Source organism: Saccopteryx leptura, chromosome 4 (assembly GCF_036850995.1).
Source record: "Saccopteryx leptura isolate mSacLep1 chromosome 4, mSacLep1_pri_phased_curated, whole genome shotgun sequence".
In the NCBI taxonomy this organism is placed as follows: Eukaryota; Metazoa; Chordata; class Mammalia; order Chiroptera; family Emballonuridae; genus Saccopteryx; species Saccopteryx leptura.
In genome coordinates, this window is record NC_089506.1 from 100,096,998 (window position 1) to 100,121,175 (window position 24,178).

General features: G+C 44.5%; 1 protein-coding gene across 1 annotated transcript in view; it reads left to right on the plus strand.

The window, feature by feature from the left end:
- Window positions 1-23,591, plus strand: part of TNFSF11 (TNF superfamily member 11) — a 36,941-nt gene extending 13,350 nt beyond the window's left edge. The window contains exons 3-5 of the mRNA XM_066383712.1: window positions 15,410-15,455; window positions 15,536-15,634; window positions 22,144-23,591. Coding sequence (XP_066239809.1) covers window positions 15,410-15,455; window positions 15,536-15,634; window positions 22,144-22,565 — 567 coding nt within the window. The 3' untranslated portion in view covers window positions 22,566-23,591. The remainder of the gene's footprint in view (window positions 1-15,409; window positions 15,456-15,535; window positions 15,635-22,143) is intronic.
- Window positions 23,592-24,178: the final 587 nt, after the last annotated feature.

Genomic DNA, 24,178 nt, shown 5'->3' on the forward strand with positions numbered 1-24,178 from the left:
GTACTAATTACACAATCACTTTTGTCTTCAAAGTAAGATGTTCAGGATATTCGAAGTGGTCCACCTGGGACATGGAAAGGAAGCGTGGGGATTTACCTGTATATGTGTTTGGGTTTTTTTGCATTAGTTTTTTCAAAAGCTATGTTTTTGTGACTATTTTATAATGTTCCTAATATAAAGGGGTGGGCAAAAGTAGATTTACAGTTGTTTGTGTGGAAAAATAATAAATAGTAATACAGGAATAAAGTGTTTTGCACACTCACAACTCTAAACTTACTTTTGCCCCTGTACAGAAATGTTTTTTTTTATTTAATATTTAAATAAATAAATAAATACATTTGGAAATGTTGAATTTTTTTTTTCCCTGAAGAGCTGCACAATCAAATCTTTAGAGGTCACCAAATAAAGCTGCAGACTCCATCAGGACAAGAATGACAACCATTCTACTCATATTTTGGTAGTTTTGAGAATGAAGTGAAACAAACAAATAAATGTTTGATAACTTATTGAACTCTGTAAACTAATATTTTGAAACAAAACAGACATCAGTCAACTCATAAAGCCATTCAGTATGTTATAAACTTGGTTCTCATTTATCTGATGTCTTTCCAAAGTTGCAATCAATGATTATTAATATTAGAGCCTAAGGCAATAATGCAGGTTGATCTTGTTGGAAGTTACCTTCATCCTGATTTCTCCCTTTTGTCACATTTTTCTCAGAACTCTTCACCTCTTTATGGCCTGTAAACAATATAGAAACAGATTTATAATGTGGACTAAAAACAGGTCTCTGGTTTCTTTTATGAGTACAATTTTATGAAACTCTCCACTTCCACTTCAGAATATGAAAAGCCAATAATGAAAACAACCTCTAGGAAGTTACTCTGTTGGCATAGTCTTGATTAAATACAGCTGACCCCTGAACAACAGGTTTGAACTCCACAGGTCCACTTCTACGTGAATTGTTTTCAATAGACACTGAATGTATATTCTCTTCTTTATGATTTTCTTTTTAATAGCTAACTTTACTGTAAGGATATATAATTCATATAATGTGCAAAATGTGTTAACTGTTTTTGTTTTAGGTAAGGCCTCTCATTAACAGTGGGCCATTAGTAGTTAAGTTTTGGGGGAGTCAAAAGTTATATGTGGGTTCTCAATTGCTCAGCGGCTGGTGTCCCAAGCCCCTACTTTTTTCAAACCCCCACATTTTTAAGGATCTACTGTATTTCTTGGAGTCAGTAAGCCTCTGAGCTCCAAATACATAGTAGAAAATGAAGAATAAAGCAAAAGAGCCATCATTATTGAACAATCAAGTCTTACTTGAAATTCTTTTTTACTTCCTTGATATCAGAACATATTTAACCTCATCTCCTACAGGACTCACAAGTGTAAATGCAAAATCTCCCCTGGTTTTAAAAATAGTGAGCCCAGTGAATCACAGGCTTTGATCCTCAATGAAACAGTCACTGTTATTTGGTATCATCCATGCTGTTTCAACAAAGAGGCCCATCATTCAGTGAACTAAATAAAATAGAGATTTTTTTCCCTAGCATGCAGTAATCCAGAGGTGAGCAGTTCAGGGCTAGTGGGAAGACTCTTCCATCTTTAACAAGTATCTTCCACATCTGGCACCAAGCTGGCTTCCTTATTTCTTGTCATTTCCAGGCAGAGGAAAGGGAGAAAGAGAAACTGAGGGCAGTACCTGGGAATGGAGACATCCTCAACTCTAACAGTAGTCTATTGGTGGAACTTATGCATAAGACCACATCTGGCTGCCAGGTAGGACGCACAGTGTTGCCCACCAAAGCTTGAGGAAGGAGATGGCCTACAACTAATTGGGAAAAGGAGCCAATGAGCAGTCTTTGATATTCACTAAACCCTATTTAGGCAAGAAAGTGGGTTCACTCTATAAGCAAGTGTTAATTAATTCTGAAAATACACAAATCTATGAAAAAAGGTGAATGATCAAGATTTTATTTTCTAAAGTTTAAAATACTTCAGAATTATTTAGATTTCAGGAAAGGAGAATTTAAAAGTAGATTTAACAGCATGCATCATTTGGAGGAACTTTCAAAAGTCTGTGCAGGCATGTGCGTCTGTGACCTTTGAATAAACCTTGACCATCATCTGCAGTTTTCAGTAGGGTTTGTGGATTCAAGAACATTTATTTAAAACCAGAAAGTTCATTAGATAAAACATTTGCTTTTTCTGTACGTAAAGCTGATCCCTTAGAATCCAATGACAATTTTTACAAGAAACTTATTTTCATTTTTAAAATTAAAGTATGTAAGAAATCAGTTAGAATTTGAGTAGATCTTAGCTGCTTATTAAATTACAATCATTGGAGGTGTTATAGAGACATTATTTCTTGTTTGCTTTCTTTCTAGTTAAGTGCACAAATATACACACATACACCAAAAACAAAGGGAAAAATTAAACACTATTATCTCTTTGTCTTTGTATATAAGAATATTGTCCCAAGAAAGTTTCTTGTAAACCCACAAGGAAACTTGGGGTTTGGGGCATTGATGTTCCCAAATCAAGATGTTAGTCATGTAGTGGTTTTCCAATGGGATTTCATCTCTGTTTGCCATAACAGTTTTGGGAACTGCAATTCAATCAACCCCAGTCATATCTAGCATTTATAAAAGCTGTCTTTGTGGGAAAGCTGAAGTAAGTCCCACGGAATTTTCCTACAATTTTAAGGTCACCTACTGTCTTTGCCCAACCGTGGGCTCAATCTCGGGGAGGATTGGGGGCAAAAGGTGGAATGGTTTCCCGCGAGTGGTGTCTCAGAGGTGGGCTTACCTCCCTGCTAGAAGTACTCTGGGGTAGAAGAGAAGATAGTCTGGATTGACATTTTCAAAGAAACAGAGAAGAGGAGGGCATGCCGGAATGAGGGGCATCTAATTTTGTGCTCGGGAATCCTGGGCTGAGATTGCAGAAGCAAACCAAAGTAAGGGTCCTGGGCTGGAGAAGGTAGTAAAAGATGGAATGGATCACTCCATCCTGAGTGGCTTATCCTAGAAGGACAGCCTATGACACTGGAGAGAAGGCCGCCCGAGAGCAGCGTTTCCCAAACCTGCTGACCTTAATCACTTGGCCCTTGTTTATAAAAAACAAAGAGGCTCTCAGATCTGTCACCGAGACTCTGATTTGGAAATCCGGGCCTAGTTTCTATGATCGTGGAAACACTTGGCTAGTAAGGATGGCCTGTCTTTAGAGAGGGCTTTAGTAGCCCCTGGGACTAAGAGAGTGTAAGCACCCCAAGAAGAGGCGAGAGCCGCCGCAGGACAGGGAAACCACTGGGAAATGAAGTGACTGTCTGAGAAGGACGGTCAAGCCTGTGTGGTGTGAAAAGGTGGGTCTTGGAAGTTGCAGAGAGCAGTCTGTATCTGAGACAATCAGACAACCAGTGTTTGCTTGCACTTTTTGAAGTTCAGGGTCCAGGAGAGTTCTGTTCCCACATAGCATCACGAGGCCGCTACCCTAGTCCTCAATCTTTGCTCCTCACGAACGCTAGGTGGCGGTGGTGGTGGCAGCAACAGCAGCAATAGTAACATCAATAATGATAAGTGTAAACCGCAAGGCTCATGTTCATCAGAAATTTTTGGTGAACTCAGAATCTCTTCTCTTCAGCGCTTCTCATCTGACCTACCTTTCATGGTGAGTGACAGTGCCACCTCTCCAGCGCCCCAAACCAGAAGCCAGAAGATGATCTGACATTCTTCCTCACTAACTCTTCACTCCAACCCCACCTTGTCACAAAACCTTCAGATCCTTGTCTCTGCTCTGTGTCACTACTCTGGTCATCTTAATGAGGTGTTGCCGTCACTTCTTGCCTGGATCAGTGCAGTGACCACTCTCTCCATGGTCTCACAGGCTCTAGTCCGTTTCTCCACAGCTCAGTGACTGAACATGTTGCTTCCTTTCCTGCTTAAAAATTCTTTGATGGACCCCTAGAGTCATCAGGATATGTTCTGAGCTGTGGAACACGGAATACAAAGTCCTCTGTGTTCTGAAACCCTCATGCCAACCTATGAGTCTGTAGGCTCATAGCCTGGGCTTCGTCTCATCCCCACCTTGGCCGTGCTCAGTGGTCCCACCAGTGGGAAGTGCCTCAAGCTCCCTAGCCTGGCTGTGTACCCGCCCCCTGCTTCCCTGCGGCGATCCTGGAAACACAGCGTCCTTAGCACCCCACAGGAGTCCTGGCTCCTAGCAGCCGCCAGGACATTTTGTGAAATGGATAGATGAATGGATTATGGGTCTCTGTGCATGGTCCTTTTTATGCCATTCTGGGCCATTCACTATGTAGTCAGTTTTATAATTATTTTTTCAAAATTCAGTTCAAGCATCACTTCCTGATGGAAGCCCACACTGATGCCCCGCTGCCCACCTTTGGCATGAGGAGCCCCTCCTGTGCACGCCCAGGGCTCCTTGTGTTCGCCCATCATGACATCAGCGGCACGAGTCTGGCATCGGTCTGGCTTATGCAGTTGTGAGCTTTTCAAGGTCAGGGACTGTGCGATGTTTCATTTCTCCTCCCATTGACAGGCACGCAATAGGCGCTCAAAGAAAGTTTAAAAAACCAGTTTAATGAATAAGTAAGTGATCTCTGCTCGTCTCTCTGTTTGATGTCATCAAGTGGATGGTGGTTTAATATTGCCAGAAGTAGCCATATTACGAATTCCCAGAAAGATGCATAAAAGGCTAGAGTCCATTCCCAAGCATGGTGCTTTTCCTGCTTCTTTGAGAGGGGAGCTTCTCCGCTCTTTGGAGCATGAACACATTAGGAATCTTGAGTCTGAAGGCCCTTTCGCGGTCACTCTGGCCCTGTCCTTGCTGGCTTCACTTGTCCACAGTGGCTGGCCTGGCCCCTCTGTGTCTCCCCGAGTCTCATCCTGCAGTCAGAAGCACACTTGGGGTGCGTGTGTGAGTGCACCTTCTGCAGAGGAGACGGGGCTTTGTGAATGACAGCTCTGCCCGTGTGAGGATGCAAGCTTGTGTTCCCAGCGGCAGAAGAAAGCCGAGACGTGTCACACTGCAGTCACTCTGCCAAGCCCTTACGGATGGTGCTTTTTAAACAAGTACCATAACACCAGGCATTTTAAAATCGGGCTGTTTATGAAGACTAATATTGCTGTCATAAGGCTGCTTTATGAAAACCCAAGGGGACCTTTAACTCTAGCAGAAGCTTCCTCATTTAAACCATGAAGGTTAAACAATAAAAACTAATTTTCTATTCCCAGCATAGCCATCGCACTGCCGGGAAAACATCGCTCTGCTTCAGGAGAACAAAGGCCGTCTCTTCCTCAGCCCTTGGATGGCTGGAGCACATCACCCGTCTGCAGAGACGGTCTTTCCCAATCAGCAGACCTCTCCGGAGAGGACTGAGCCCGCCGACTGTGCTGGGTGGGCTAGGAGGCCAGTCCGCCTTGGGCGGAAGGCCTGGGCTGAGCGTTTCCAGAGATGGCTGTGAGATGGTAGCAGCCGGTTCAGTTTGGGGGTGAATAGAGTCGGAGGTTAAGAGGGGGTAATGAGTGGGAGGGAGGGAGAAGGCACATTGAGAAGACTTTGTCCTTGGGAGAATTTTTTAAATCAGTAATTTATATTAAGAAGTAAAGTATTTAGAGATCAAAATGTAAAGTTACCAGTTTAAGTCGGAGATGACTCTGACCTTCAGGGTGGGCAGGGCCTGTGCCCTGTCCATCCTCCCCCCTCCCTGGCGCCCCACTGGGAGGGGGAGGCCCCTCGGAGGGGACTGGGAGGAGCTGCCCTCCGTCTGCCCCGTGCTCCTGCCCTCTCCAGTCCTGAAACCCAGCGGGCTCTGCTCCAGGGGGTCTGGGCTGAGAAGCACAGGCTTCACTCTACTGATCATAACATGTACGTAAGTGACAGGTCACATTGGTTTTCAGTTATTTTTGAACGATCGCCATTGTCTCTTCATGTGGAGCTGGGGGAGCTCCAGCTCCATGCAGGTGCATGTGGAATGTCCCCCATGCTCTCTAAACTTGAAGGTCAGTGTGAGCATCAGGGGAGGAGGAAAGTGAGAGGCTGACACGTTGATTCTCATCCTGTCTCTTTAGTTTCTTCATGACCCCTGGTGAGTGTTCTGTGTGCCTCATACACCAAACACCATAGAAACAAAATCTCTGCGATTAAATTGGAGCTCTCTGAGGGAGCGGCTGTATGCAGTCTGCGTGAACCAGACAACAGGAGACCTGCAGGGAAAACTGACTATAAGTAGCTCCGTGTGGCTGGTGCCTTTGGGGTCCAGGGGTCTCCTTAGGGGTGGTGGGGTCTGGATGCATAAGGGAGAAATAGCAGGAGAGCCTGGCAAGTAACCAGCCTAGTCATGCAGGGCTTGTCAGAGAAAACAAAACAAAAACAAAACAATACGAACACTTTCAAGGCTGAAAGTCTTTTTAAGGATTTATTAGGCCATTACTAGGGGAAAAAAAAAAAAAAAAAGGCCTGTCTTGGTGCATGGAGTCCATAACCCCAGTATCATGGCTAAGTAGGAATGACATGTCCATCTTCTCAGAGTTTACAAACGTTTCTGTACATCACACAGAAGTAGTGGGAGGGGAGAGGAAGCTTTAAGTCCTCTGAAAGAATTTACATGAGCTTTAGGCAAAGGGGTGGGAGAGAGCGGGGGTGGGGGAGCAGTGCTGGGATAGGCCGACCCCCCACGATGGACGTCCGCTTCTGTGGAGTCGTTGTGGGCAGTATCCGGGAAGCGCGTGTGTAACTGTTGGCGGTGATAACGGCACCGGGTGTTAGACCGGGGGAGTCAAACTGGACGTCAGTTCAGCAACCTCAGTCTTGTTCTTGTTAAGAAAGAATTCAGAGCCAAGACTCAAACTATATGAAAAAGCTCATTTAGAAAGGAAACAAGTTACAGAGGCAAAAGAAGGGCCCTTGGAACTTTGGAAAAAGAGAGAGGCAAGGTGTATGGCTCGTAGCTGCCACCATCATCAGGCAGATGGTAATGAAACTGCAGAGCCAAGAACTGGTGGGCCATACTTTTTACTCGAGCCTCACAACCTGCTGGCGAGTCAGTACACACAGTGGGGAAACACTTCCCTTTCCATTCCGGGCTCCCAAAGCCACTGACTTTCTCCAGGTTTTCCTAGCATCGGAGGCTCCCACCAGCTCAGCAGAGCTCACAAAGCCTCTCACTCCGTGCCCCTGCAGCACCTGCCATCTTGGCTGCTTCCTCCCCCTTGCAACCACGTGGCCTGTGCAAAAATGGCCTCCTAGCTCCTCCTGCACACATTAGCATAACCGAGCCCCTTCCCAAGCATGAAGGTAATTAACAGTATCACCTGCACAACACAATCACTTGGTCAGCGGCCATTTTTGACAATAAAAGTGAGCAAAACAAGAAAGTACAGATTTTACAAACTCATTTGCCCAACACAAGGAAAACATGCTTGGGATAAGGAGAAGGTGTGTGGGGGGCCGGGGGAGGTGTGGGCATGCTCCTTAGACCTGCTGGGTCCTCATCTGGGGGTATTTATCTGGAGGTCTCAGGGAAGGATCCCAATAGCTTTTCAGATGTGTCCTTTCATTGTCATGGTCCCCATTAACTGATAAGAACCAGGGCAGGGGGTCAATGCAGACTTCTGGGCCTGGAGCTGAAACACAATTGAGGCCTAGATGGATTTGATGCGTCAGAACCTCACCGTCCTGGGGGCTTATTGCTGAAGGGCTCTTCCCCAGCCTCTCTGTTTGTTCCTCCTCTGAGGGGGTCTGACCCTCATGACTAGCAGCAGGGGAGGAAAGGTCACCCTGGGGGTGGGGGAGATCCTTGTTTTGCCCTTTGCTAGGCACCCGGGGCTTCCTGCCCTTCTGTGCCTGGCCCATCGTCCTTGCTCTGCGCATGTCTGTCTGACTGCCTACAACGTAGCAAAAAGCAGCGGTTTTCTCAATTAGCCACTACACATTAATCCAAAGTTCCAACAGACATACAGGGATGTGGGCAGTCTTGTGTGTGAGCTGGTCCACAGCTATTAACAAGGCTAACTGTTCTGTCTCTTTTACTCTCTGCCTGTTGTCATTTTAATTTAGAACATCTCAGTATTTTCTCCTCATCAGGCCATGTAGGCTCTGTAAGGGCTGTGGACTTGCTCCTGAGGTCTGCAGGCAGTCCCCCTGGCCCCGGGAAATTTTCAGGAGATAAGGGGCATGCTCCCATGTGTGCTCTCGTCCGAGAGAAGCAGGAGACCGGGCGAGGAGGGAGAGGGCTGTTCCTGTCATGCTGTGAGAAATGCTGGACGCTGGAAGGAAGGCAGTGGTCCTCTGGCTGGAGAGAAGGGAAGGATTTCTGAGTTCTCTACAAAGTGGAAATCTGAAGTACTTCTCGGCAGGAACAGGAAACTGGCTACTCATTTGCAAAAACAACCCATGTGCGACATTTCTGCATTAACTCGGCTGATGAATACTCTATTCTCCCAACTCTGTTGGAGAAGAATTCCATGAAGGATATCATTAAGATGTTGAAATAAATGCATTACATATGTTAACAAGTGTATGAACCCTGTATTATATCTGGCAAACAGGGTGTTCCATCCTTGTTCAACCAGCCAGATGTCCCTGCAGCTGCTGCTAGAACTGTGGAGGGAGGCAGCCACCTGAGACCCTGGCTAAGAGCTGGTGCCAGTGGTTTCCGAAGCATCTGGCCGTACAAGTTGCCTCGTCTGTGTTTGGGTCGACAGGTACCACGCAGAGCACATGATTCACATCACAACGCACGGATGACATGTCTAGTGATGAACCCAGACTCCAGAGGTTTGACCTTCACAGGGAAGTTTTACAACTGGAGATGTCCTCAGTAGGAGTTTCAATCTATTTATACCATTTTGTAAGACAAGCAAAAAACAAACAAACAAATAAAAAATCCCACCGCGGTCAAACATATTAAAGACCAATTTAATCATATCACTCTTGAGTTGGGATGTTATCAAAGCCTCCTTTTGGGCAGTCTGAGCTGGCAGAGGCAGGCTTAGTTACCATTTGTTGTAAATGTTGAAATTACCTGGAGCAAAATTCCCATAACTTCTTAAAGAAGCTGGAAGTACTCCCAGGTGTTTATGTCTATTCTTACAGTACAATCTTTCCTCAGTGGCTCAGACTTAAGACTGAGCTGGTTCTGAGATGTCTCTCCACCCCCTGTGTTTGGCGAAAGATCCTAAAACATGTAAAAAGATGAGCATCAGCCAGGCGGGTCCCAGCAGACCTAAGACATAGTTTCTCCTCTTCAAGTTTTCCCCACACGCCCCCGGGGATGGCACTTCTTGGATGTTGAGTTCAGGAGAAGTTGAAGAAAAGCAATGTTAGAGACCACAGTTACCCAATCATATTGATCTTTTGTGTACTTTCTTTCCTGGAGGAGAAATTGTGAAATCCCAACAATTTTTCTGTGAGTGAAATAAAAGTTGAGATTTAAAAAAAAATCATTATCATTTGTTTTCCTGTCTGTTCAGATGTACTCTGACCGCAAAGATGAAAAGTTAATGCAGTCAAATTGGAAAATACCACAATGGGAAGATTAAAAAAAAATGTGAAATTTCCTCATTTCCGTTGTTTTTAGACTTCAGAGTGGTTGTGGAGGGCAGTTTCAAATCAGGCCTGTCAGTATTGGACAGTGTCCACTAGGTGGCAGTATGTCAGAGGATTTCTTTTATCCTAGAATTGGCAGCGATTTCTTTGGCTACCTACCAATGGTTCAGTTTTCCTTTTTGTCCTGTTTTTAAAGGGTGAAATGAAGCTATCACAATTTAGACCCAAATTATGCTTATCTAAAAATGCATGAATTTGCTGAAAAGCCTACTTGTTAACAGTATGATCATAAATAAGTTCATTCATTCATCTGAAATTTCTTAGTAACTTGTAAGTAATGATCCTAGGTTGTCAAGGGTGGTTTATAAAGCCCAGAGGCAATTTATGTTTTTTTGTCCCTTGCATGTAATAGATAATGAACATGCTGTATTCTGAGAAGGCAGATCTCTGGCCTTCTTGGGGAGTGGCTCTTAGCCAAGAGAAGATTACAGGGAGGGCCCTCTGCCCAGCTTCCTCACCTCAGAGACTGTTCCTAGCTTCTGCTAGAAGCTGTTTTCTGGGAGGTGTGTCCAAGCTTTTAGACTTCTGTGCAAATCCGTGGGCGTTCTGATAGTGTAGACAACATATAATTGCTTTGGATGTTTATCCAGAGAGTTAACTAACTGGTTTTTGAAAATTAATGTGCAGCTGGATTTCATATAAGATAAAACCGTTTTTATAAAGATTTCTCGCATCTGAATAATTTGTTCAGAGGAGAGGAATTAGGTTGTTCTTTGTAGTGCCTTCCCCAAATTAGATGATCAGAACTTTCCGAATTGAAAGGAACCAGAAACAGTGTCTGAATGGTAAGATCTGGGGAATGAAGAACTCTGCAAATTTTACAACACTCCAGTCAATGTGACGGAAGTAGAGGACTAACGTGGATGAAAGGAAGTGTAAATCCAAAGCTTACGAAGTCAAGGGAGTTGTCAGGTGCAGTGAATTTGGATTCTCCTTAAAAAGGGTCTCCTATAATTTTGAAAATGAAAAATATTAATTAGGAAGGAATTAGAAAGGATTCATGCTTGGGTGTTCATAGAAATGTGTAACAGAGTTTCTTCTGCTCCGTGGAGTGGACGTGGAGGTGTGGTGCCCCTGCGAGCCCAGGATCAGCGTCACTGAGGTCGGGGCTTCACCAGCCAAGCCCGACCGGTCCTGAGCCGCTGTTTTCTGAAGCCTCTGGGAGTTCTGAGACCACATTTCCTGAGGTGGAGCCCTTTTTGTCAGACCCCCAGTCAAGCTGTGCTTCGGTCAGAGTGATGACTTCAGGGAGGGGACTCCCTCTTGACGGGTGTAGGGAATGGAAAGACCTTTTCCCTCCTAGGCTCTCCAGATGGAGCCCTGGAGATTAGATTGACGAGGGACAGATGAAAAGAGAAGAGTGTCCAAATCTATATGTTTTAGGTGACATGGAAACCTTCATGAGGAAATGAAAGTCTAAGGAAATGGTTAACCTCAAAGCATATACTAGGTTTGACGAAGAGTGGAAAGGCGTGGAAACATGGTAGGACGTAGTGCATGAGCTAAGGCAGTACTGGGGAAACTTAGCCAGGCCTGTTTACTCTGATTTTTCTCATATTCTTCTGCTCTTAAAGATAAGGGTGTTCCAGTGGACGAGTGGATTGAAAAGCTTTGGTACATATATACTATGGAATACTACTCAGCCATAAGAAATGATGACATCGGATCATTTACAACAACATGGACGGACCTTGATAACATTATACTGAGTGAAATAAGTAAATCAGAAAAAACTAAGAACTATATGATTCCATACATAGGTGGGACATAAAAATGAGACTCAGAGACATGGACAAGAGTGTGGGGGTTACGGGGGGGGGAGAGGAGGGAGGGGGTTGGGGGAGGGGAGGGGCACAAAGAAAACCAGTTAGAAGGTGACAGAAGACAATTGGACTTTGGGTGATGGGAATGCAGCATAATCAAATGTCATAATAACCTAGAGATGTTCTCTCTGAACATATATACCCTGATTTATCAATGTCACTCCATTAAAATTAATTTTTTAAAAAAGAAAAAAAAGACAAGAATGTTTCTTTCCTCCAGTTTGGAGAGGGCACCTCTCACACAAGGGTCTGTGACCTGTTTCGTGGGAGAAGGAGAAGTTCGGTAGCCCTTCTGGCACCTGCTGTCTCTCAGATTCTTTCAGCTTAGAGTGTTCAATATACCAAGCTACCGTTTTTGGGAGGAGCGTGTTCTGAAGGCCATCACTGGCCATTGATGCTTTTCTCCCAACTTTGAGGAGCACATTTGATGACAATGTCTTAAAAAGAGGTATAGGCTTTTAGCTCTAGAAGAAGAGTCAGGAGGCATAGGTTCCACTCCTAGTTTTATAAGGTGGATTCGTATTCTCACTCTGCCTTCATTTCCCACTCTGAAAAATGAGGTTAGTTATAGTCACCCAGCCTCTGATTCTAGTAAGAATCAAATATGATAATATAAGAGAAGACACTTTGTTGGTTATGAATGTAAGAGGTTGTTTAATTTTCACTATGTCGAATATATACAAATTGTGAAGGTATAATAAATCTATGACTAAGTAGAGATGTCACCAAACAACTGTTCATGGGAACACTCTGTAGTAATGTTTCTCAGTATCTGGTACATTTTGGAATCACTGGGGGAGCTTCTTTTAAAAACTACCAAGTCAGTATCTGCTTGAGTTAGACTGGCTGGGTTTGGGGCCAGGGCAAGTGTCGTCCTAGAAGAATGTTGATTGTGGTTATCTTATGCAGATAACAATGATCTTAGAGTGAAAGAAAAAATTGAGGATAGAGTTACAGGAACAGATATTGAGTGTACACTTATTTTGTGGCCTGAGGTTAAGGAAACGTCATTTGCCCCCTTTATGCATGGAACTTCCCTGTAGAGTTTCTGAGAGCAGCTGCAATCCATGGATACAGCAGAAACCGCGTGAAAGCAACATTACCTCATCCTCACGGGCCTCTAGCTAGAGTTTTAATTCATCCTTGGTTATGACATAGTTTTTATTTTTTTATAACACACATTGAAAGTGCTTCTGAGTGGTGCTGCTGATTGAATTTTCTTGTAACAGAAAGGTTCAGTGGCAGCTCTGACCTAGAAACCGCTGATTAAATGGGCCGGAGACGTTCCTTGCCAGCGGGAGAGAAAGAACAGACCTTCCTGCCTGCGTGGTCAGTGACCAAAGCCTGCTGCTTCTTTGGCCTCGGTCTCATGCTTCAAGAAGGTCTCAGAATTGCCCACCCCAATGTCTTTTGGGATGTGAGAGGACATGCTGTTCTCACACCGAGGGCAGCACCAGCTCACCTCTTACAAATGCAAGTTCTCAGGCCCTCTGCTCCAGACGGACTGGATCGGGAACTCCGTTTCACCGTGACCTCCAAGAGGTGGATGAATGTCAAGTCTGAGCACCACTGAGCTAGCACGAAGGTTCTTTTCTGGTTTTCTCTAAAATAAATGTGTGCCTAACTAGGCAGTGGCACAGTGGATAGAGCGTCGGACTGAGATGCAGGTTCACAACCCCCAGGTCACTGGTGTGAGCGTGGGATCATAGACATGACCCCATGTTTATTGGCTTGAGCCTAAAGGTTTCTGGCTTGAAGCCCAAGGTCGCTGGCTTGAGCCCAAGGTCTCTGGCTTGAGCAAGGGGTCACTCACTCTGCTGTAGCCCCCCCCATCAAGGCACCTATGAGGAAGAAAGCAATCAATAAACAACTAAGGTGCCGTAATGAAGAATTGATGCTTTTCATCTCTCTCCCTTCCTGTTTGTCTGTCCTTATCTGTCCCTGTCTCTATCTCTACCACACATGTGTGCATGCACATGCGCGCGTGCGCACACACACACACACACACACACATATGTTTTCTCAGTGGAAAAGCATGAAGCAGGGACCTGTGGGCAGTGGCCAGAGCTGACTGGCAGCATCCCCGCTCCTCCTCCGTCCCTCTGATGAGAGAGAGAGCAGGCAGGAACCCAGAGAGGGGTGGCGAGGAGGGGTGGCGAGGAGGGGCGGGAAGTCTCTGAGTCACTCCGCCATCACGGTTCCTGCTCCCACCTTTTAAAAGATAGTAATCAGTTCAACATATATTATATATAAAAATATGTTATATTATAGCTATATAAAGTATATAAGTATGTATTTATATGTCCATTACATATTACACATGTTATATGTAATATAACACACAATACATATCTCTATATTATACGTAGACATATAAATTTTATAAAGATGCATTGAGCATATATAAAATCTCCATCATAAATGCAGGAGAGACCAAACCAGGAAATCCCCGAAATCAGGATACCATTGGGAATCCAATGTTCATGAGAAGAGACGAGGGAGATAGAGGCCAGCAGGGGGAGATGAAACTTGGACGGCAGGAGAAGAGGAGTGCCCGTAAGGCCCCGCCTTGCACAGTGAAAGGGACTACCGCTTGCCTAGAGCTCCCTGCAGCGCTCCCACTGTGCAGACGGTGCCTGGCTCACAGGGCTGGAGGTGGCCCTGGTGAGCCTCTCAGGTTTCCTTCTAACGGTCAGACACACTGGATTTCTTCAGGACTTTAGAATAGGTCGTTGAAGATGGCTGTGCTGTCTCTCTCGAGGGTCTTTAGAAATGGAATCGATTCTCATCTCTTTTGGGGGGTCCTAAAGGTAGAGAAAAGAATCAGTGTTGTCTTACCTCTAGAACCCCTCCAAATATGAACAGTTGAAGTTATGTTATTGGATCTATCTATCTATCTATCTATCTATCTATCTATCATCTATTTATCATCTATCATCTTTCTCAAAGGAATTCTCTCCAGACACTCAAAGAACTTAAGTTCTATTTCTTATCTTTTATAAATCAGAGTGCGGAGGGTGTTAGCATGCATGGTCATCCCAGTAAGAGAAGTTAGGAATCACTCCAGAGTGATTCTAGGATTTAGATATATGAATTTGCAGACACTCTGCTAAGGGCCTATGTATGCTATCTCACTGAATCTTCACAATCATCTCATGACAGAGTTGATAATAATGGTTTCAGTATAAGTAGGTGGCTGAACAGGGATTTGAACCAAGGTCAAAGCCCAAGGTTTTGCTGAATCCACCTATTTAATGGTAGCTATGGTCTTGATGCAGGTGAGCATGCAGTTGGAGCTTTTATTTGCAGAGCTCATATTGAGATATGCAATTATCTACACTCTATATAATTGTGTTCTTTCCTTTCCTTTTCTGACTCATGCTTCTACACCTCAGTTTGCAGCAACATTTTGGGTTAATTATTGGTACTCTAAAAGCTCTTAGACTTCCATGTAGTACTTTCAACATACTGTGACTTTTTAAAATAAAAGGAACTAACCACTGAGAGGAAGACATCAGTCTCTTTCCTGTAGTGTTATAACAGAAATTTACTAATAAAATAGACATTAAAAGAGCCTCCCTAAAGATTTAAGAGGATCCTGAATTCTGTAGTAATTGTTAATTTTCTAGTTAACTTCCTCACCATTTGTGTATACACTACAAATTTTTAATTACGTATGTTCAGTTTTTCTGTTTTCTAATTTATGTTGTCTTTTATTTCCTCTCATAGTCCAAAGTATTTTGCTAGACAGTGGGTATGCAGTCTACTTCTTAAGCACATTAACATAATTCGTTGGAGTGACCATCCCTTGTTAGCTACCTAGAGCATCAAGGAACTTACTCCCTGTGTATTGCTGGCATATTTGAAAGCAAAAAGGATTCATTTGTGGCACGTCCAACAGGCTTGAATTCTTACTGCTTTTAAAACTGTATAAATAAGATCCTTTCTTTTTATTTCAGGAATTACAGCATATTGTTAGATCTCAACACATCAGAGCAGAAAAACGTAAGTATGGATTAGTCTGAATATTTGAAATCTCCCAAGGTCAGTACTCTTTGGGCTAACATGGTTTCTCTCATATCCAGCTATGGTGGAAGGTTCGTGGGCAGATCTGGCCAGGAGGAGCAAGCCCGATACTCAACCTTATGCTCATCTCACTATTAATGCCACGGACATCCCATCAGGTAACTTTTATTTGTACCCAGTTTGAAAAATATTTCAAGAATAACTTATCAGCCCGATTTGAATACTCAAAGTTATTATTAGCCTTTTACTAAAATTTTGAGAGCCTGTAACTTCTAAGTCAGAAGAGAAATCGTTTTGTCTTTAGTTGGTGATCCACACTGTGGAAACAGTGATTCTCAATCCTGTCAGAACGGACATTGTAACTATATATATTCATTTCAGATTGTTAGAGTGTATTTATTTTAAATATTGCCAGTTGAGATTGCATGACTGGGAGGGACAATCTCTTATTATGCTCATCTATGTTTACTCAAGCTTAAATTGACATGGTCCCATGCCGACCTGTGAGGTGCATAAATTCATCCAGGTAAGTGGTATACTCAGCCATCTCCTGCCGAGTCAAGGTGGGGGCTTGACAGAGTGATATGCAATAGGGAGCAGCCCTCTAGAAAACGGAACACACTCCTCCTTCAAGAGGTTATCATTTTCTGCCTGGCTTGTGGTGGCACAGGGGATAGTGTCGACCTAGAACGCTGAGGTGAGCTCACGGGTTTGAGACCCTGGGCCTGCCCAGGATGGCACATATGACAAGCAGCCAATGGACAACTAAGGTGAAGCAACTGTGAGTTGGTATTTCCCATTCCCCATCCCCTCCTCTTGAAAATCAATAAATAAAATCCTTAAAAACGAGAGGTTAGCATTTTCTCTGGGTGAGAATTTAGCTCAATACCCTGGAGATCAGGTTACCATTGGGAGTAGGAAACCCAGTGTGCCGCGCCCGCGTCGGCCTGAGTGCCCAGCGGGCTCGACACGCCGTCCGCACCGCTTACTCCATCTTGGGCTAGCTGGGCATCAAAAAGATTACGAAGAACTTTACAGTAGAATGATAATTGAACATTATTGTTATTATTATTATACCATTTATTCAACACACACTATATATCAGGCATTTTGCTCTGAATTTTTTTATCTCGAATCCTTACTACAACTCTGCAAGGTGAGAGTTACCACTCAGATCCTGCAGGCAGAGAAACTGAGGTGCACGTAGTTTACCTGTGCAAGGTCACAGGGGTGGCCAGGTTAGAAGTTGAACTCTGCTCTCGTTGATGCCCAAGCATATGCTATTTACACATAGGTCATCATCTAAGTACCTCGTGGCCATTTGGATTTATCAGAGGGAAATAAATCCAGAGCTCTTATGTCCCTCTTTTTCTGTAAGAAGTAGCTTCATGCAGTTCTAATGGGCACAGGCTCTACAGTCTGCCTGCCTGAGTTTGTGGCCCCGCTACACTACTTACTGGCTGTGTCACATGGTATAAATGATTGGGACCCCTTTTTGCCTCCACTTCCTCCCTGGGATGGAGATAGCGTCTACCTCCTGCGGTAGCTGTGAAGGCTTACCGCGGTAGTAATGTGCTAACAGTCCTATGTGGAAGCTGACATTTAGTAAGTACCCTGGGAACCCAACTTGTTATTATTTGAGTTTAATTAAATAATTATACACATTCCACTTTGTTCTAAAAATTATTTAAGGCAGATATTTCTTGGAGGTTTAAAAAAACTATCCAGGTTCTAGTGAACAATTTTGAAGCCGTTATCATCAGAGCATGAGCCATGGTGGGATTCTTTCTGGAATGTAGACATAGAAAGTGAGAAACCAACTCTAGTTTCTAGAAGATTCTCCTAAACTATCTATCCTGTCACAGAGACATGCTTCATAAACATACTTCCTCTCTGTGTGTGTGTGTGTGTGTGCGTGTGTGCGCGCCTTCCTGTGGAGCTACACTGATTTTCTGAGTGTAAAACTATTTTGCATGTTAGCATGGGCAATCAGATTAATACCGATGTGGCAGCTGTGTGTGCTGGGAATGTACTCGGCATTTATCTCTTCACTCGTTTTAAAGGGTGTATGATAAATATTGCCTTCGAGTGGGTGCCAAAGTCTGTTTGGCAATCGCAAGCATGTTTTTGTTTCAAAACGCTCTCTCCAGGCACCTCTCATCAAATCATTGCCAAAAAACAAGGCGGAATTTCCAGTTATTTTCTGATGGTTATTGGGTTAGAGACTGAGTGGAATGAGTCAGTGCACACTTCTGTTTAAGAAAACAGAATTTGCTGCTCTGGCTGCGCCCACAGCCCCGGGAGTCCGTCTGTCCCCTGTTCTGGCCCATACTAGACACGTCAGAAGAAGAGCGCTTTAATTTTTCATGTTTATTTTTGGGCTTCTGCTTTATACTTATTTACACATAAGAAAAATCAGAATCTGTCTTATATAGATGGTTAGCTTGTGCATTGGCAGAGCTTCTTAAATAAAATGTGTTGGGAAGTATTTTGTGAGGTCAGAATATGTGGCTTTCTTTAGGGGTGTCCTTAGGCTAAATATTTTGTAAGAGGCCTCTTTTCTTTTCTTTCTTTTTTTTTTTTTTTTTTTTCATTTTTCTGAAGCTGGAAACAGGGAGAGACAGACAGACTCCCGCATGCGCCTGACCGGGATCCACCCGGCACGCCCACCAGGAGCGACGCTCTGCCCACCAGGGGGCGATGCTCTGCCCATCCTGGGCGTCGCCATGTTGCGACCAGAGCCACTCTAGCGCCTGAGGCAGAGGCCACAGAGCCATCCCCAGCGCCCGGGCCATCTTTGCTCCAATGGAGCCTTGGCTGCGGGAGGGGAAGAGAGAGACAGAGAGGAAAGCGAGGCGGAGGGGTGGAGAAGCAAATGGGCGCTTCTCCTGTGTGCCCTGGCCGGAATCGAACCCGGGTCCTCCGCACACTAGGCTGACGCTCTACCGCTGAGCCAACCGGCCAGGGCGAGGCCTCTTTTCTTGACTGTGGTGATGGGATGGGGCTGGGATAAGTGGTTATCAGCACGTCTCATTAATGATGGAAACCCCGATTTGCCAGGAGAGGCCCTTCACCCTAATCCCAGCATAACCCCATCCTGTCTCCCACTGTGTCTGAGCAGGAGTCATCTGTCTCCTCTGTGTGCTCTGTGTCCCCACCCTGTGCTCGAGCACTGTCCCCACGGACGGTACTCTCCCTCTTCGCCGCTCATCTGTGTTTGACCAAAGTCCTCCCTGTCCTCCCTGTCCTCCCTGTCCTCCCTGTCCTCCCTGTCCTCGACTCTTTGGTTTCCTCACTGGGCTGAGCTCTCCTGATGACTGTCAGTTTCTGTAGGTTTCACTTTCAGTTGCTGTAACTGAACCTCAGCCATGTTCCATGAGACACGCAGGAAGGGAAATGTTATATTCCTCATTATCTATGCCCGTTTCTCCTTTACTCCACTACTAATGGTTAGTGCCTTGAGCAGGTGTCCCCAAACTACGGCCCGCAGGCCACATGTGGCCCCCTGAGGCCATTTATCCACCCCTGCCGCACTTCCGGAAGGGGCACCTCTTTCATTGGTGGTCAGTGAGAGGAGCACATTGACCATCTCATTAGCCAAAAGCAGGCCCATAGTTCCCATTGAAATACTGGTCAGTTTGTTGATTTAAATTTACTTGTTCTTCATTTTAAATATTGTATTTGTTCCCGTTTTGTTTTTTTACTTTAAAATAAGATATGTGCAGTGTGCATAGGGATTTGTTCATAGTTTTTTTTTATAGTCCGGCCCTCCAACGGTCTGAGGGACAGTGAACTGGCCCCCTGTGTAAAAAGTTTGGGGACTCCTGGCCTTGAGCGTCCACTGCTTGATAGAATTCTCAATTATGGGCAGAAGAAATGCCCATAGAAACACAATAGGCATTTATTGAATGACTGATCAACTGAACTGATCAGTGAATGGATGAGTGAGGGAATAAAAATGGAGATATGTTTGGTAGGAGATGACGCTCCTTCCTCCTGACTGTAGCTGACGGTGGGAGTGGTATGCAGTTGGGGGTCTGGTCTTCTGCCCTCTCAGGTACATACTCCTCCTTGTCTTCCAGGCCGTATCTCTGAGCCCTTGGTTTACCACTAGCTGGTCTGTCCCACTGAGAGGGTAGCCTTCACCTTTGTCGTTCTGCTCCTCCCTAACAGCCATTATAGGAGACAAACTGTAAGACAAGTAATTGATTGTGTAAGTATTCAATTCAGGAGTCAGGTAGGAAGAAAGGAAATGTGATAGTTTGAGATGGGAAACATCTTGAATTTTATTAGCTCTGTCAATGAGTTGCCTAGCTATTTATGATTAGACACAGTGGGAGACAGGATGGGATTATCGTGGAATTACTCTACTAGTGTTTATGAGGATGTGATGAATAGTCTTGTAGTCCCATCTTGACTGGCTTGGGGCCATGGATAGCTCTTACACGTGAATGTTTTAATCCCGGATGATCTGAGGTAGGACCTCCGGTGAAAAAGGACGTGTGCTGTGGTGGGTCCTGGAGGCGGCAGTGCAGGTAAGGTCTAATCAGGCTCATCCTAGCGCCCTCCTGTGAATGAGATATAGATTTCAGCGTGTCTGTACTGTCCCTGGACAGAAGGATTGGAACACTGGCCTTCACTTCACAGGCCTAAATATGGGTTGCCCCACTGTGCCTTGACCTCTATGTATTTTTTTCCCATTTGCCCCACCACCTGCCTGGTTCTTGAAATAGCCTGCTATTGAGGTCTCCAGACTGTGGTCCGAGCGGCCTCATGGTTTTCCAGAAGCAACAGAGCTTTCTCGTTTTGTAGCTTTCTAGGGAGAGCTGCAGGTGCCCCAGACGCCGGGGATGCAGACCAGTCTGGGCAGATAGCTGGTACGAGTGTTTGATTCCACAAGCCCCTCCCAAGGAGCCACCGTGACCAGGCTGTCAGCTCTGGTAGATCCGTGAAGTCTACTTTAAGCTTGAGTCCCATCCTGGACGGGTCTTCTGTGGGTGGAAAGCAGTAACCTTTGCCTCAGCTGCCTTGACTGCAGAGGCTAACCCCAACCCCAGTCTTAGACTCCCAGCTCTGTTTTGCCTTATTGAAATCTTAACAGATGACAATGAACCTTTATTTAGCATAAGTATGATATTTACAAAATCTTCTGAAAGAAAAATGTGTTTTTGGATTTTCCACAATATAACAATGTTTCCCCCACTAGTTGATACCTTGTTGAATAATAGGTGTCCACGTAAGCACAACAATTGATTAATTGTATTTATCATAAAGGTATTGACAATTTTTAGAGACCTAATAAGATATGCTAAAGACTTAAAGTTTTAAAAGCATTGGACACACTGCTGATTTAGAAGGTTCTTTAGAAACTTCCCCCACTCCACAACAGTAGCTTGAGGATATTTACATTTCAGGGTGAGGAAGGGCTAAAAAAAGAATTCTGATCAATCAGGAGAGCTTTTGTGACACTTTGGTCACAGGATCCTGGGAGCTTGTGAAGCTGGGGAGTGCAGTACCGGGAGTACTTTTTTTTTTTTGTATTTTTCTGAATCTGGAAACTGGGAGAGACAGTCAGACAGACTCCCGCATGCGCTCGACCGGGATCCACCTGGCACGCCCACCAGGGGCGACGCTCTGCCCACCAGGGGGCGATGCTCTGCCCCTCCGGGGCGTCGCTCTGCCACGACCAGAGCCACTCTAGCGCCTGGGGCAGAGGCCAAGGAGCCATCCCCAGCGCCCGGGCCACGGGAGGGGAAGAGAGAGACAGAGAGGAAGGAGGGGGTGGGGGGGGTGGAGAAGCAAATGGGCGCTTCTCCTATGTGCCCTGGCCGGGAATCGAACCTGGGTCCCCCGCACGCCAGGCCGATGCTCTACCGCTGAGCCAACCGGCCAGGGCAACCGGGAGTACTTTGTTCAAGAACTTCCCTGGGAGCAGCTTCTCCGCTGCGTGAGCCTGGGAGGCATTTGAGCTGTTGGAAGAGGGGAAAGTAGGTGATGAGAACAGGGGTTTAGGACTGACCTTTCAGACGAAGTTCCTGTGACCCAGACTGTCACCTCCCTTTGCAGACCCTTCTCCGCGAGTGTAGACAAGTGGCGCCCCGGGCAGCACAGCAGTCCACCTGTGCTCAGCTCCTGCTTCCTGTCGGGGCTGCCTTTGGCTCGTTCTCTTCCTTCAGCCTCGAATGACTTTCTGCTCCTGTTGGCTGCCTCCTGTTTCTCCTTTGGCTCAGTAGCAACTCACCAAAATCACTCTTGGTGCCTCTGGGGGATCACTCCTTGGATAGGCACGGTGTTGCTATTTGCTATGGAACTCAAAGGATCCTTCCTTTGAGTTCCATAGCAAATAGCAACACCGTGCCTATCCAGGTTCCTGACTTGCTGCTTACCTGAATGCATGCCACACATATCTCGGTGTCCTGTAGGCTCCGTGAGGGCAGGAAGGAGGAGTTTTTGTCGTTATACCCTCTCAGGTGCCTCGCAGAGAGCACTAGAGTCCCTCTTAATGTATTTCTCCCCATTTAGAAAATAAATTCTGAAGTTATTCTTCTGTTGGAACAATGACTGTTATGCTAGGTTGTTTTTTTTTTTTCAACCTCATAGAAGTGTGATGATGTCCCTGCCATTGAAGGGGTGGCTTTTCAATCACGTGCCTCTCCTCTCCTCTCAGGTTCCCACAAAGTGAGCCTGTCCTCCTGGTACCATGACCGAGGTTGGGCCAAGATCTCCAACATGACTTTCAGCAATGGAAAACTAATAGTCAACCAAGATGGCTTTTATTACCTGTACGCCAACATTTGCTTCCGGCACCACGAGACTTCGGGGGACCTGGACACGGAGTACCTCCAGCTGATGGTGTATGTCTCCAAAACCAGCATCAAAATCCCGAGCTCTCACACCCTGATGAAAGGAGGAAGCACCAAATACTGGTCAGGGAATTCTGAATTCCATTTTTACTCCATAAATGTTGGAGGATTCTTTAAGTTACGATCTGGTGAGGAAATAAGCATCGAGGTATCCAACCCTTCGCTGCTGGATCCAGACCAAGATGCAACGTACTTTGGGGCCTTTAAAGTCCGAGATATAGATTGACCTCCATTTTGTGGAGCATTATCATGTATTTCCTAGGATGCATGGGAACTTTTCTTTTTAAACAAGCCAAGAAAGATGTATATAGGTGTGTGAGACTACTAAGAGATATGGCCCACAAGTTATAAGAAGACTCTATCCAAGCTTTTGACTCTGTAGAGAGCACGTGTATTCACAGTCAAACAGAGATATTGGACTCTAGGTGTGTGACAGTCTGAAGACTTTCTTACACAATGGTTTTTAAATTTTGTAATGAATTCCTAGAATTAAACCATATTGGAGCGGTTACGGTTGCCTTGTGGAAAACTGCATTTGGGCCACAAGAGGGGCTAATTCTCTGGATCTCGCCCTCGGTTATGTGCCACGAGGCAGCTGAAGTAGGGAGGGTGTTATCTGATTGCAAATAGGTGATCATCTGAAGGGTTGTGTTCTTTTGAATTGTTACATCATGCTGGAACCTGCAAATAAATACTTTTTTTTCTAATAAGGAGAGAAAATATATGTATTTTTATATTATATCTAAAGTTATATTTCAGATGTAATGTTTTCTGTGCAAAATATTGTAAATTATATTTGTGCTATAGTATTTGATTCAAAATATTTAAAAAAATGTCTCACTGATGACATATTTAATGTTTTAAATGTACAGACATATTTAACTGGTGCACTTTGTAAATCCCCTGGGGAAAACTTGCAGCTACAGGGAAAGATGTTGTTTGTTAATATCATCTGTATTATATTTCTTCATTCTTTTTAACTTAATAGATTTTTCAGACTTGTCTAGTCTGTGCAAAAAAAAAAAAAAACACACCAAAAAATTAAAATGAATGCCCTGAATAATAAGCAGGATGTGGGTCACCAGGTGCCTTTCAAATTTAGAAGCTAATTGACTTTAGAAAGCTGACAGTGACAAAAAGGATACATAATGGGTGACTGGAATCTGTCAAGAGTATTTATATTATATAATTATTGAACAGGTGTTTTTTCTACAAGTGCTGCAAATTATAAATTTTGTTTTTATTTTAGATAGAAAAGTTTTCAGTGGCTTATCAGCAAAAGATCCCATTTCTAATTTAGTAGAAGTTATTTTATACTGTACGGTAAAACAATTGCCTCTGAATGTTAGTGTTTTTGGTACGAAAATAAATTTATGAGAAAATCTGCCTTGTGATTTTGTGCTTCTCTTTTATATCAGTCTTGCTTTGTGATCTCATCCTCTCCATCATGGTAATGTGCCTTCCATCTTTCCAAAGGTTCCGAAGCAATACAGATTTAATTAAAAATTAGGAACCGATTCAATTAAATTAACGAACCTTGGAATTTGAAAAATAATTTGCAAGGGATTTGTACGCCAAGAATGTAGCCAGATAGAAAAACGGAGGCTTCTTTGCTCATAAAAGACAATTTTATGTTATGCTTATGATGGAAAAATGGTGCTTTGCACAAGTTCATAGTACCTTTGTTAAGAACTGTTTGATCTGAAGGAAGCCCTGAACATTTCATACCTTTACCACAGTCAAGACGGATTCACAGAAGACAGGATGCTCATCCTCATGGAAATTTATGTGGGTGAGCTACTCAACCCAAGTTAGTTACCCACATGAGAGAGATCTAGG